At 43.1% G+C, this 15352-nt stretch overlaps 1 protein-coding gene across 3 annotated transcripts in view; it reads left to right on the top strand.

The window, feature by feature from the left end:
- The first annotated feature begins 4661 nt into the window (after nt 1–4661).
- Nucleotides 4662–15352, top strand: part of LOC109305840 (histone H4 transcription factor-like) — a 17044-nt gene continuing 6353 nt past the window's right edge. The window contains exons 1-5 of one of the 3 annotated variants that reach the window (XM_019528976.1): nt 4662–5023; nt 8055–8278; nt 10430–10541; nt 11600–11752; nt 12978–13055. In XM_019528976.1, coding sequence (XP_019384521.1) covers nt 4948–5023; nt 8055–8278; nt 10430–10541; nt 11600–11752; nt 12978–13055 — 643 coding nt within the window. In that variant the 5' untranslated portion in view covers nt 4662–4947. Of the gene's footprint in view, nt 5090–8054; nt 8279–10429; nt 10542–11599; nt 11753–12977; nt 13056–15352 lie in introns of all 3 variants that reach the window. The other 2 variants (XM_019528975.1, XM_019528977.1) reach the window with 2 other exon arrangements.

The following is a 15352-nucleotide window of genomic DNA, read 5'->3' as shown; positions in this document are numbered from 1 at the left end:
AGGTAAGACTAACTGGCCTATAGTTCCCCGGGTCCTCCTTCCTCCTTTTTTTGAAGATGGGAACCACATTGGCCCTCTTCCAGTCCTCTGGCACCACACCAGAGCATCACAAGTGCTCGTAAAACCGTGCCAGGGGTTCCGCAATGACCTCAGCCAATTCCCTCAGCACTCTGGGGTGGAGATTGTCCAGTCCAGCTGATTATGTAAGACACTGAGCTGGTAGAAAACTCATCTATGTCTTGGGGAAAGCTGATTACAGCAAACATTACTTCTCACCTCTCTCTGGCCAAAAGCCAAGCAGGGGTATTTTATAATGGACCCCCAGGCTGCCTGTGTTTAGGGGTACTGCAAGAGAGATGGCCCTGTGTAGTCAATCAGGTAACAGGAGGCTGTGTCCATTCTTAAGACTGTGAATAGATAGCCACCCTTTACAAGTATCCAACATCTTGGTAGCTACAACAATTACATAGAAGGGTAATAGTATGAAAATACATATTATGTACATATAATTAAATGAAGTGCATGTACTAAATTATCTGAATGACAGGATGGATGCAACCCTTCTCTGCTGGACACTCCTGTCCTTCTGCCAGTTTCAGGCTCCCCACAAAGGTTTAGCAGCTGAAGCCTTTGCTCAGACTAGTGAAGACAATAGGAAATTAAAAACCAGAGGAATGTGGCTAGCTAGTTCTCTAGCTGGTTTGGGAAGTGCCATTTTGTACCATCCTTTTAAATTAGCAAAAGCCAGCTCATGTTTATCTGGATAGTTAATGAAATGCACAGTGCCCAGAAGAGAGCGTCCTGCAATATCAGTGTGATACCAATCAAAAGTAACAATAACACCGTGACAGTTTAGAGCAGTGGGACCAAACTTTTTAGCAGGTATACCACAAAGTAGCCCCAAACCTTCCCTAGGCCTGTCCACACGTATTTTAATGCACATTAGCTTATTTTAATATGCATTAAAGCATCACTAAAAAACCTGCTATTTAGTTAATGCACTTTAAAATAAGTAATGCGCATTAAGCATCACTTAAAAACCATGGACACTTACACACAGGGAGGGAGGCTGTTCCAAGGCACTGTAGATCTAGTGCATCTGAGCAGACTTGATTGAGCATACAGCTGGAGCATGGTAATTAAGATGTTCCTGCAACCTCCAGCATCACATGCATCAGTGTCCCCACACCAAAAAATGGTGGCCGGGCACTTTAAACTAAAGCTTGTCCAATGAACTGTAGTTCAAAACACCCTGCTGCTATTTTTCAGCATGGGGACGCTGATGCACATGACACTCAGGTGCTTTTATTAGCCCAGCTTGCTAATTAAAGTGCCTGCTCCCCCGGGGGTCTCCCAGAGCACAATGCCCTGTGCAATTAAGTTAATGTGCATTTTCCTACTACCTCACAATGGAGGATGTTTACAGCTGTGCTCCCAGAGGTTGAGGGGGGAGGAGCACTTTAATTAATGAGCTGTAGTAATTAAAAGCACCTGAATGTCACATGAGGTTTAGTTCAAAGTGCCTCACAGCTGTTTTTTCAGTGTGGGGAACTGATGCAGGACACAGGAGGCTGCTCCAGCACTTAATTTCTGCACTCCAGCAGACTCAATTAAGCTGGATTTACAGAGTGTTGGAGCAGGTCCCTGCATGTGTGTACATGCCTGGAGGTATTAGATTTAATGTGCATTAATGAAAGTTGTTAATGCACCTGTAAATGAGTGCCACTGATCCCTTTCCCCTACCCAATCTGATGCTCTGTTTTGTGCTTCCTTCCCTATCTGCCACTGTGCTGCCTGTCCTGTTGTCCGTTCCGCCTCCCCCCGGCCCAATTTGCCACATGCCACATGCAGGCTGTCAGGGCCACTTGTAGCACGTGTCCCACAGGTTAACCACCCCTGGTTTAAAACACTGGCATTGACAGCCAAAACGTTATCCGTCAGAAATAAACAACTTAATTCCTTTGGATGTTGTAAGAATTTTCGATTGTTTTGAACATAATTGTAAAACACATAATAATGGGAAAAGCATTAATACGTGACTTCTGTCATTTCCCCACTCTTTTGTTTAATAAAATAGTGTATTTGATTGGTGGCGGGGAGGGAGGGAAATCCAAGCATACATGAGAACAGGCGGAGTAAAGATCTAGAAAGGCAAAATGAATTCAATGCAGAGCAGTTGCACGATCCTCTTCCTGCCATATTGAATGTGCAGGTAGTCCGTATCACATGTGCCATCCCTGAGCAAATTGGTCCCTGGCAGGAAGGGGCATTCATTCCTAAATTAGCCCAGTTGGATGGAGACACAGTAAGTGCCTGCCCAGGGTTGTTTGTTCAGCATCTGACACCTCTGCACTGCAAAGCCTTACACAAGTGCTCAGGAGCATAAAGAGCTCATTGAGTACAGCAGGAACACAGCAGGGGGTACACGTGAAGGTTTCCTGTGGAGTGAGTGGGACATGGGGAGGAGACTCACCTGCCCCGGCAACTGCTGCCACTGCCATAGTAGAGTTTGCTCTACTCTGGCAGCAGCTGCCTCAGGGCCAGGTTCTCTTGGAGCTGACCCTGATGTCCTGTTTGTCCTCTCCTGCTCCCCTCACACACAACCTAGGGTTGCAGAGTGGTGCCTGCCCTGGCAAAGGAGGGGCCGAAGCACTATTTCTCTGGCTTCACTTAACAGCCCCACCCAGATGCACCGCTGGCGGTGGCACTGCCCTGCCCAGTCATGGCAGGCTGACCCTTGCTGCCACCAAGCCCCCAGGAGGGCCCCGCTCCTAGTCAGGGCCAGGAGCTGGTGCCTTGCTTAGGGTTATCATGTGTCCAGGTTTTCCTGAACACATCCTCTTTTGGGGTCCTCCACTTTCTATCTGGGCATTTGTTTTGGTTTTTTTTAATATCAACAGATGTCCTGGATTTTGCTTTGCTCAGCATGCACATTTTCTCTGGCTTGCCCTAGTGAGGAGTTGCTAGCGGCTGGGGGACACCTGTGGGAAGGTAAGCCCTGGCAGGTAAGCATATGGGTGTGGGGGTTGGAGGGCCAGGGGTTGGGCATTGTGGTGAGGAGGGTGTGGGTGTAGGTGCCGGGAGCGTGAAGCAGGCAGGCAGCGTGGCCATAGAGGATACCCACTTTTCTGCTACACTATCTCTATTGATATGAAACCCAACCTGTGTTTTTCTTTTTTTTTTCCTGTTTTTTTGCACCGGTCCTGGAAGCACTGCAATACCAGGTCAATGCATGGAGTGGATGGAGCACGCTCCGGTTCCACCACCCAATACCAAAAAGAATCTGCTCAATATAGACCTCCTATGGAGGACATATCAGAGACAAGTGCCCTGGGGAGCTCGCCTACGTGGTCACGCTGCTTCCCCTGCCAGGTAAGTATGTGTCTGTGCAACAGGCTCTCCCGGGCCTCTGTTTTTCTCTTGACATAAAGGAATCTGGTTTCGTATCAACAAAGGACAAAGGACAACCTGACTGTCCTCTGTGATGGGTGCTCTACCGGCAGGTGCCCTCCAGCCCTACGGGCAGCGTGCAGCATGGGAAGGGGAGCCCTTTGGTGGCACCAGGGCTGTGCTTGTAGGTGCGGTATAGCCAAACACGCTGCAGAGACTCAGGAGCAGCACCGCCCCTCACAGCCACGTGCCCCGACCCCTGCCCCAGCAGGAGACAACACTAGGCGTTTCTGGCAAACCGGCCTTTCTCCGCCTTCGGCCCCCGCCCGGTGCTCAGAGGTTCTAGCCCCGCCCCCAGGCACCTCTCTGCCGCTTCAACCCCGCCCATTCGCGGCGCCCCCCTGACGTCCGTTGGCGCGTGCGCGTGCGGGAGCTGGGGTTGGGGCAGGACGGGGGCGCTCTGATACCGCGCTAGTCGGTTGGCCGAGTCACTCTTGACGTCGCTGGTGCGCGGGGGGCGGAGCTCGGCACTTGTTGACTGAAGGCGGTCACCTCGCGGTGAGGTCGCCTCGCAGAACATAGGGCGGGTTGTGCCCCTCTCCGCGCAGGTGCAGGCCGGCAGTGCGCTGAGCCCGGCGGTTCTCACCCGGGGGTGCGGCGGGGAGCCGCGCCTGCTCGGGGTGCCAAGACCAGTGGGAGTCCGCAGGCTTGAAACCCGCTGCGGCCTTTCTGAAGGCTTGGCACCGGGAGGGCTGCTCTGGAGATTTTGTGTAGTCAAAAAAAAAGCCAAACTAGGAGTGAAAAGGAAGAGCTGGCACTTGCTGAGGGGCCCCGAGTCTGAAGGGGCTGAGAAGCACTGGGTTAGTCCCAACTGGGCAGCGCAGCAAGCTTTATATGTTGATTGACTCTGTGTGTCAGGGACCAGGGGTGCCCAACCATTTTACCTCCTGGGCTGGGTGGGCAGTGTCAAGTCTCTGCAGGGGATGGGTCTGATCTGACTTCAATCCATCTGTCGGACAGCGGCAAGTCAGAGCGTTCCCCTGTCAGACGTGGATGGAGAGTGAAGGAGCAGGCTTGATTCTGGCATGTTGTGGGGTCTGGACACATGGGAGTTGGGAGCAACCCAGCCTGATCTGGACATGTGGGTTTTGCACCCCACCCTGATTCCCCTTTCATTGCACTGTCCTGGGTAAGGCTGGTGCTGACTGTGCAAGTCTCCTAATGCTCCCTGCTGCCAAGTTTTCCGACCCATGGTGTAGATAATCATTTAGTGGGCCGGATTTGGCCCATGGGCTGGAGGTTGAGCACCATTGATTTAGAAGTAGAGGTGGCTGCTTTAATTATGCCAATGCCATTAAAACTACAGCATCTGTAAAACCCAAGGCTTATGCATTCACTAGGTAACATGTTCAATTTGGACATGTATTGCCCTCCCCCAACCCACTTAAAATGCTCAAGTACTTATTGTTTGGGAACTAACTTACACGACAGCTGCTTTTATAAGATACAGACATGGAAATATAAGACGCATAACTGCACTTCTGTAGATTTTAGGCAATGGCCCCTGGTAAGCTGAAGAACTCCAAACTCCTCTTAGCATGTGAATGGCAAGGATGTCTCTTTGTAGGAAAAGGCATGGAGGAGCTTTTTAGCCACATTGCAGAGCACTTGAACAAATATCTACAACTAGAAAGAGCAGGTAATAATGTCTCAGTCATTTTACGGACAATATTAATATTTTGAGGATTTTGTACTGATCTGGAGGGTGATGAGCAGATGAGCTGAAATCAGAGAGATCAATGTAGTCAATTGCAGCATTGAGACGTTTTTCATTGCATCTGATTATACTGTATTTTCTTTTTATTTTTGTGTGTATATTATACTAAAATAGGAATAAAATGGGTCTGGCCATGAAGTAAAAATTTTAACTTGAAGTTTTTTCTTGAGCCACCTTGGATGAAACTATTTAAATTAAGAGTCTCAAAGAAAAAAATTAATAACATTTAGTGTTCTGGAGTTTGTATATTAAGTAGGGTTACCATAGGTCCAGTTTTCCCAGACATGTCCTCTTTTTGGGTCCTCTGATCTCCGTCCAGGCTTTTTTTTTTAAATCTGAACAAGTGACTAGGATTTTGCTTTGCTCCACTGTTGGGAACAAGGGGTGGGCTATTGGAGACAGCGGGGCACCATGTGCATGTGTGTGTGCACACACGTGGCCAGCGTGCAAGCCAGGCAGGGTGGTGAGAGCAGCCTCAGCAGCTGGATGCTGGTAAGTCTATGGGGAGCAGGGATCGAAGGGCCAGAGCCCAGGAGGTGGTGGGTGAGTTGTGGGGGAGGTGGTGGGTGGGGAGGGGAGGGGTTGGGGCAGGTGCCTGCCAATGCTGTGGGAAACTGTCTGGGTGCCAGGGCTATGGCAGTGCAGGGAGGAAGGCACCTGCTCCTCTAGTCTGGAAGTGGACGGTAGTGGGGCAGGTCCTTTGAGAGCATCAGGCTGCTCCATGGCTGGGTCAGCGGCACCGAGGCCTGAGTCCATGCTTGCAGGGGCAGGGTGGCCAGGACATGTTGCCCAGGTGGAGGGGGGTGCAGCCAGGCCCCCTGGCATGGCGTTGGAGCCCCAGCCCTGGGGGGGGTGTGGAGTGTGCCGCAGGTGTCCCTTCTTTCATCCATCCTGAGCTGGATTCACTCTGCCACCGCCTGCATGAGTTGGAGTTGCTGTGCTCTGGCCCAGTTGGGACAGGGGCCCCTTCCAGCAGGCCTGGAGGAAGCAGGGAGCTGCAGGTTGGGAGTGAGCAGCACTGGCAAAGCTCAAGGGGCTGTGATTTGGGAGTGAGGGGCACAAGTGAGGTGGGGGTTGAGAGTGCAGGGCCCTGGCAGCACCAGGGACTGTGGGTTGTGAGTGAAGGGCATTAGCGTGGCCCAGGGAGAGGTGAGAGACTGGATTGGGAGTGAGGGGCACTGGCAGGACCAGGATTCTGTGGGTTGGGAGTGAGGTGCCCTCCTTACAGGTGTCCTGTTTTTTGGAACTGGAAATATGGTAACCCTATTTAAGATTTATAAGTTTAAGATGGAGTTTGGAGTTTGATTGGCGTTAATGCAGAGCACACGTGGCAAGAGCAAGTTTTTCTAAATTCTCTGGCTAAGCTAACAGTATTTAGTTTCTGGTGATATAACTTGCAAGAAAAATTCAGAGTTTGATACCACTGAAAAATGTAAATAGACTAATTTACTAGATGATAAGTAGCACTAATTTACTAGATGTTTAATATAACTATTGTGGATCTTATGAATCCTAACCTTTCTTCCAAACACTAATACCACAATTTTGATTGCTGGTATAGATACTAGATTAAGTTTAATTAAAGGAAAAGGAAACTCAGCACAATGAAATGAGCCCTTCATTACCCTGATGGAGATGTTTTATTACATATTTTTGTATATTGCATGGATCATTATTCTGAAATTGGACCTGCAAGGGCAGATTTTCACACCCATATGGAATCCTTTACAAATGTCAGAAATCTAAAAACTGGCTAAAATTAGGACAGGCAGGAGAAATAGAGTAATGACATGAATACCTTTGAATTAATGATACCATATTAGCATTCACAAAAAGTATCTATTGTCTATTTTCATACTATCCTTTTGACTTCAAGTTTTGCCCTATCAAGTCAGGAACCATTCAACAATCAGGGCATTTTATACCATACATTAACGTGCCCAGACATCCTGGAGATCTGGCACACTTGAGTAGATTTGATTAACCAAGTCAAAATGCATGTGTACATGGCAGCAGTGCACTTTTGAACTAAAACACCTTCTATGTGTTTTAGTTCAAAAGCATGCCTCCACCACTTTCTGCATGCTGACGTGCATTTTGCTGTGTATACAACTGTAAGTGATGCAGCACCGGGCACCTTGCGGCACTTGCACGTGTAAAATTGCTGTCAGTGTCCAGACCAAAAACCTGAAAGAGACAATCCTCTTTTTTGCTGTTAAATACTTTGGATTTCCCTTGGCATTTCCAAATGTATTTGTTGTGCCCAGGTATTTGAATATTCTGGATTGTGCTAGTTATTAATTACTCAAATATAGCTCAGAAGAATTGGATACTTAAAATTTCACATGGCTGTAAAAAGGTGGGTGGCTGTAGTGAATATAGGTCTCTTGTTTTGCTAAGTTGAAAATACAAGATTTTGAGGGCAAGTCATTTATTGTACATTCAGGGTTTAAGACAAAAGGGCCCAAGCCTCCAAACATTATTATGATATAACATTATACCACTCAGTAACATGTTTAGCACTGGGGAACTGTTAAATAGGATGGATATTTTCTAGCACTGTAGGCAAACTCAGACAATTCTAGTATACCAAAACTTTAGCACGTGGAAGTTCCCCCAGATCTGTCTTTTTGAGGGAACTTCTACTTGATAAAGTTTTAGTATACTAGACTTGTCTGAGTTTTAAGAGAATCCAACGTTTTTAGATTGAAATAGTTTAGATATTTCATTATTTGCATATAGTACTTATTCACTGTTCTAGATTGACTTAGAAGTCAGTAAATCATCACCAAAAATACATGCAATTATTATGCATTATGACTTTGTTGCACACAGTCCCAGATACTGTACAGCATTCAGTGAACTGTTATTTCTTTCTTATGTTTAGAGCAGTACCAGTGTTGGTGGAGAAGTTGTGAATTTTTGGCTGCAGGTCCCAGGGAACTGATAACTCATATAAATTTTCATGGTTACCACACCAAGTTGAAATTCATAGGTTCTCAGCTTAAGTCCTCACATCAAGATTTGCCAGTATGTTCCCAGAATATCCATAACCAGAATCAGATACCAAAGATTTCAGAGGTGTTTATTTGTCATTGGGAGCAGTGTGATGTAAGTGAAGCATGTGCTAACGTTATTTTTTTCCTCCCCTCTAATTCCACTGTAATCTTTCCTCCACTAGCTCTTGAAAATGATAGAAATCCCACTGCTCAGTTTTTTTACCGTTTACTTTTAACAATGCCTTTTATCATCTGTCAAAGTATATGAAAAAACAGTTTACTACAACACCTACAACTTGTTTATTTTAATTAAATTTTGTCTTAAACCCGTAAGGCAACCTCTTTTGTCTTAAACCCCACGTGATTTTTTTTTTTCCTGCCCCTTGGGCCAGGGGCTGGATCTGATGATTTTGTGAGGTGCCTTCCATCCCTAATGTCTATGAAATCCTAGTATTCTTTTTGTTGGACCTTTTCTGACTAAAGCACTGTTTTTCCTATGTTTAAAGAATATATCCTGCAAATTGAAAGTAGTCAGATTTAGTCTAAACCAGGGCTGTCAAAGTGGTACCCTAAATAGACATAAAAATGTTCTATCCTAAGTTTTAATTGGTTGTCCAGTTTCATCTGCAAGCATCATTTCCATTCAGCTCTATAACATAAGGGATTACCTTTCTGAAATTGTTTAAAAAGAAAATTATATTAAAAAATAAGTGTGTGTATGTGTATATGTACACTGACAAAAACCGATCTTGTATGTTGCAAGACCTTTTTTATTTGAAAGAGGTAGATCAGTTAAGTAAAAGAGAACTTTTTTTAGGCCAGTAATCAAGGTCTCTTGTGTAGAGCATGTAAAAAGAGACTTGTTCTGATGGGGGAGTATTTTTATGGATGTTCATGTATTTTTTTTCTACTTGAATATGTTTCTCTCACTTATTAAGAGAAAGTATTCTCTTTAATATTATTCCCATCTAAGTAAGAGAAACATATCCTACCCCATCTTTCTGAATGAGTCCAGACTGATTACCAAGTTGGGAAACACTATTTTCAAATTCATAATACCTTTTGGACTAAAATGGATATGTTTAGAAGATTTATCCACGTTCGTTTTAGTTTGAAAGGTGTTACGAATTTGAAAACAGTGTTTCCCAATTTGGTAATCAGTCCAGACTACTTCAGAAATATCAGGTAAGATGCACAGAAGCTAGCAAGTTTCTTTTTTTCCTATCTCCATTGCAAATGTGTTCGCACAACTATGCATCATTAATGCGAGGTAGCTTGCCCCTCAGTAAAAATGATATAAGCTATGTAGGATAAGTTGTGCATATGGGCAGTTACAGCAGATGGGCTGTAAATTCAGGCCTTAGTTTATTTCACAGAAACTTGTCTGTATGTTAAACTCCCATGTGGACACTTTCTTTCTGGATTAAAATGGCTTTAGGTTTTAAATCACTGTAGTTTAACACCTTTAGTGAATTTGCTTTAACTTTCATGTGGATGGGCATGTCTACACATACATTAATGCGCATTAGGTTGTGCTAATGCACAGTAGTGCATTTGCACACTTTTTAGTGATGCTTAATGCACAGTAGACTATTTTACTGTGCATTAGCATAATGTCACAGTTTTTTCGGTGACACTTTAATGCACAGTAATGTAGTTCTGCGCATTAAAACACATGTGTAGAAACACCTGGGGCCACATAGAGAAGCCCTTTGATCCCTCAAACTTACTGACAGTGAGATACAATGTGCCACCCATTTACACTCTAACCTATAGTGATAATTTTCGGGTTAGTGGGAGGATAGTCGGGGGGAGCAAAAAATATAAATAAAAAAGAAAATAAGAAAAATACACAGATAAATGTAAGGAAAATAAGTGTAGAGAAGGTAAAACAGATGGAGACAGTTTTTCCAGAACGTGCTGTGATGCAGCTTCTGTTTGCAGCACCATGAAGAATAAAGGGGTCTAACAAAAGAAGGAGTTGGGAGTAACTAGGTTAAAATTGACTGTATTTTTGCTGGTATATAAGGGGTCTTACTTAGGATTTCATATATGTAGAATGAACTCCAGTGTGTTTCATATTTCCATCATAGCTAGTAAGCTCCTCTCTCTGTGGAGTGAGTTATTTCTCCCAAATGCTCACTGCAATAATTAGCTTCTCTGTTTGCTTTCGAAAAGTCACTTCTTTTATTGTGTATGTTCCTATCATTTGACTTCTTGCCGGCATTATTGAGTCATTATCATAGTTCCGTTTTGTTTTCAGGTTACCTTCAGTAATCCAGAATGGTTTTATCAGCATGTTGCCATGCATGCCTATGGTACTGAGAAAGAAACTGTTTCCGGTAACAAGAATGTTGTTTGTTGCCATTGGAAAGGTATAAAATACAAAACATTAAATATTGTCCTAATTATTTCACTTTCACTATAACATATGCCTAGTGTTCCATGAAGCACAGGAATATAACTGCAATGAACCTTTCCCTAGAGATCTCAGATACCATATTTACTCGAATAGAAGATGACCCTGAGTATAAAACAGCCTACCAATAATTTGATTCTATATATGGAAAATTTATAAATTCATTATCATTTTCCAGATCTAGAATCTAATTATTGGCGGTTTGCCTTGAATTAGTCCTGCTGCCACTGCTACAACAGGGAAAATAAGTTGGGGGGGGGGTCAAGTAGTCCCTTTACCCTTTATCCATCTCCTCCAACTTCTTCCCCCTGTGGCCTCTTATCTGCCTCCTCTCTCCTTAATGTCAGGACCTGCTCTCCCCAAGTACATGGAAGTGAGGGGCAAATTTGAAAACACTCACTTTGAAATAAACATAGTTGTAGTAATGTGCAAATAATACCCATAGACTTAGTTCATTCACAGTTGATGCATTTCACCTTTTTTGAAACTGCTGCAAGTTAGTAAACACACATTTAAGCAATACTTTTGTACCTATTGAGATATAGTACAAACTATATGTTGGCCCAAAGCCAAAAGGTACATGATTTGCCTTATAGTTCATTGGGCTGGGCCCCACCAGAGTCAATAGCATTTCAAGGCATGGTGATCCTAGAGCTCAGCACTGCTCAGTATGTGTGTGTGTACTGCAGATACCCCCCATAAAGGATCCATTTAATTACCTCCCCCACTCATAACTAGAACCAGGTATTCTGGTTCTAGCTGCAGGAGCTTGCATTCAGTAACTGCTGCCGCCATTCACCACCCCATGCTGCTGCTATGTACAAGTCCCCCCAGCTCCGCATCCAGCCTCTTCCACCTGTTCCCTACTCCCCGCTCCACCAGAAGTGTACCCAGAAGGAGTATACGCCTTAAAAAAGGTTGAAAACCCCTGTGCTAGAGTATTAGTGTATAATAGCATTTTCCCTGTTTGTACTCATGAAGAGAATAAAGTACTAAAAACTATTCTGTTTTCAGACTGTTTAGGAATATTTAAAGGAAAGCACAAGTTAAGGGATCACTTAAGAACCCATACTCAAGAAAGAGTTGTGGCCTGTCCCTCTTGTGGAGGAATGTTCTCCAATAACACCAAGTTTTTTGATCATATCAAGCGACAGGTTTCAAAGGATAGTAAGTGAATTTGCTCTATTATTGTTTTGGATTTTTTAATTGAAAGAATTTTCATTGGGGCTGGTTTATAGTATTATACACATATATTTATTTTTGTATTATACACACACATTTATTTTCACGTTTTAGTTGCATGTAATATACTTTACAAAAACAATTATCTTTGTAAAGTATGGAAGCACTTTTGGCTGAATAGTGATGCCCAGACTTAACTGTCAAATTGGAAAATAAGCTAAAGAGAGAGAATGCTCACAAATCTATATTTGAACATAGTGCATATCCATCTCACTGCTACACCATCACATAGTAAAAATAAGGCTTTAGTAATCCCTTTACTTAAAGTGCCATGAGTTAGAGCAGTCCCCTCCCTCCCCCCCAGGGTGGGTGGGATTGAACCTCCCTGCAGGAGCTCAAGGAGCCTGTCTGCAACAGAGAAGCCACCTCTCTCCCTCAACTTTCTGATCATGTCATAAATTAACCCTAAAGAACACAAGTTCCTTAAGGTGCTCTAAAGTGGAATGACTTCATCTGATCCTTCATCTGAGGAGGGTTAATTTTTTGCATGATTGGCCACTTTAAAAACACTTTGCAGCCGTGTATATGTGTCACGGTACAGCTGTAGAGTGGTTTCTGGGGGCTGATTGTGTGATAGATGTAACTTCTGTCTGTGCCCAAAGTGTTTGGGTCTTAGAGGTCAGAAATAGCACATGAATGACAAAAGTTCTCAAGTACAGGAGACAACATTTAATGGAGCAGGATTTAGATTGTGGAACTCGCTTTTGCAAGTCATTGAGCTAACTGCTTTCAGAATAAAACGAAAGCTTTCTGAACATCCTCTTTCTCAAAAACCCGTAAACCAATTGGGATAGTTTTCCTCCAGCTCAGGAAAAAGATTGTTCTTTCAATTTTTAAATACTTGGAAAGTGCTCTGGTACTATGGTAACCTTAATCAGATAAGTGGTACCATGGAAAAAACTTAGCAGGTTTCAGATTATTAATGTTTCTGATTAGATGGATATTTTATTAGGGATAAAATTAACTTATTGCTAAAGAAAATTCTACAATCAGCATAAACATCAGAAAAATATTCATAATGCAAAAGAATATTACATTTTACTCATTCCTGTATTAGTTTAACTATTAAGATGAAAACCCCAAAACATTTGTTCTAAAAACATCTCAGTTAAAATCTATTTTATCACTGATTCGTGTGCTTATATTTCAGAACAAATATTTGCTTGTCAGAACTGTAACAAACACTTTGCAAATGAGAGGTTACTGCGAGATCATATGAGGGGACATGGTGAGTCAGAGCTTATTAAAATAAAACATATTTTCCACTGTATGATATGGAATACTTTTAGATACTTTTACATATGCCATCTGAAAGAATTAGTATAGAGGATCAAGGCAGCTGTGTTCAGCTGTGGAGGAACTAAAATCTACCTGTCACATAGTCCATTTGAGGTGTTTTTCCTTCTCTTATTCCTACTAGACCCAAAACTTGAGTTTTAGGCCTTTTCTCCATCATGATATAGTCTGAAATACCTGTTTTTCATGAGCATCCCAATGTGGACATTTTATAATACACTTGGGGTATGTTTACAGTTTATGCCTACTGATTTAATCTGTGCTCCTACATATATTTTTGCTCGGTTCCCCTACCAACTATACACAAAATAGTCAAGATGCACTTATTTATGAGGGCTGCGCGAAGCTTTGGTTGCTGATTCAATTCAGCAGAGATTCAGCCAGGTTCGGTGGCTGAATCTCTGAATCTGAATTGAATCAGGAGACCCTTTAATCTCTCTGAATCAAATTGGAACCCTCCAAATAGATTTGGAAAGATTCAACAATCCAGACATAGATGCAGCTTTAAATTTTTTTCCCCACATACCTCACAGTACCAGGTGACTTGTGAATGCTGAGATGCCGGGGCAGATAGAGTATCCCACGGGAGTGTGGGGGGCGACTGGTAACTCCTGGGTCAGGGGAGGCACCCAGGGTGCCCCTGCAGCTGATCTTCGAGCCAGGGAGACTTGGGGGGGGGGTCTCCCACACATTTGGTAGTGAAACCCCCCCTGCGCCCTGTGGGACGCTTCATCTACCCCACCATCTCAGTGTTCACGAGCCACGCCTGGTACCTCGAGGTATGTAGAAAACACATTTAAAGCTGTGTCTGTGGCTGAATCACTGATTCTGAATCTGCATCAAATCTTCAGATTTGGATTCGGCTGAATCGAATTGGGACAGTGATCCAAATCAACAAATCGAATCACTGTTCCCTGATTTGGGCCAAATCTGAATTGAATACGGCCCGTTTCACACGCCCCTATTATTTATGCTTTGATCCATGCTTGCTTGCATGGTTTCTGATATGGATTAAAGTTCAAGGTGTATTTCAGTTTCACATACAGGATACACACTTTGTAGTGAGGACACAAACCACTAACATGCTGTTAGTCTTTCAGTGCTCTTGAGGTACAGACAAGTTATTTTACAATTGATTCAGTTGTCTGGGAACAAATCCTAGAGCTCAGCGCTGCAAATTGTGATAATTCACTTAAGCACACGTGTAGAACAGCAATGAGTATGCAGTATGTCAGTATGGTTTTGCTGTGAAAACACTCATCTTTGGGCTAGCTAACCACAGAGTGCTGATTTTGGGGGTAAATTGTGCAGTGTAGACGTACTCTGTGAGTGCTTTTCTGTGGTTTAATTTTGCTAAAATATATTGATTTAAATAAGTGATTTAAAGTACCAAGTGAGAGGCTTTTAATTTAACTAATCTGTATTTTTAGTCATTTCCCAAAACAAAGGTTGTCCCATTGGGTGGTAACCGTTACAGTGTGGTGATTTGTGACTAAAGAGAGCTTTTGTATTAAATTTTGCCCGTTGTGCCAGCTAGCAGAATACATTATATCCACATTTAAGCAATTATACAGCTTATCATATATGTAATTCATGTTCTTAATTCTTATGTTTTATTATGTTAGAAAATGGGTACTGAAATTTTCTGTTTACTAAATGATTATTTCTTGCAATTTGTATCGAAGTTCCTTTGGATGGAAATTGAAATTCAATTAAAATCATGATAATAGTACTTTAAAATTATTTTATTAGCATAGAAAATAATTGTTGAAAGGAGAAAAAACCTTGTCTTGGATTCAGGTAAATATGGTTGGAAGAGAAGTGCAAGATTTCTTATTTTGTTTTTAAACTCCCACTTGGTTTCTCAGCTTTGAACAGGCTGTTTGTACCAAATAGATTAAAATGAAATTACGAAAATATTTCCCTGTACCTGCAGAGGAAGCTACTGCTGTCAAAAGCTGGTTTGTCTCAGCAAATTCTGCTTTGATTAACCAATGACTTCCCACAGTTCATTGGTTTGATTTTTTTAAAAGCTTTGGCAGCAAGCATGCTATATTTAATATTATTTCATAGATTTCATAGACATTAGGGCAGGAAGCTCGGAAGATCATCGAGTCCAGCCTCCCGCCCAAAAGGCAGGAAGTCAGCTGGAGTCATAGGATCCCAGCAAGATAAGCATCCAATTTGCTCTTGAAGGTGTTCAGTGTAGGTGCTTGAACCACCTTCGAT

The sequence above is a fragment of the Crocodylus porosus genome, unplaced genomic scaffold, assembly GCF_001723895.1.
Source record: "Crocodylus porosus isolate Cpor-Errol unplaced genomic scaffold, CroPor_comp1, whole genome shotgun sequence".
In the NCBI taxonomy this organism is placed as follows: domain Eukaryota; kingdom Metazoa; phylum Chordata; order Crocodylia; family Crocodylidae; genus Crocodylus; species Crocodylus porosus.
Note: the sequence above shows the minus strand (reverse complement) of the source record. Positions and strands in the feature narration are given on the sequence as shown.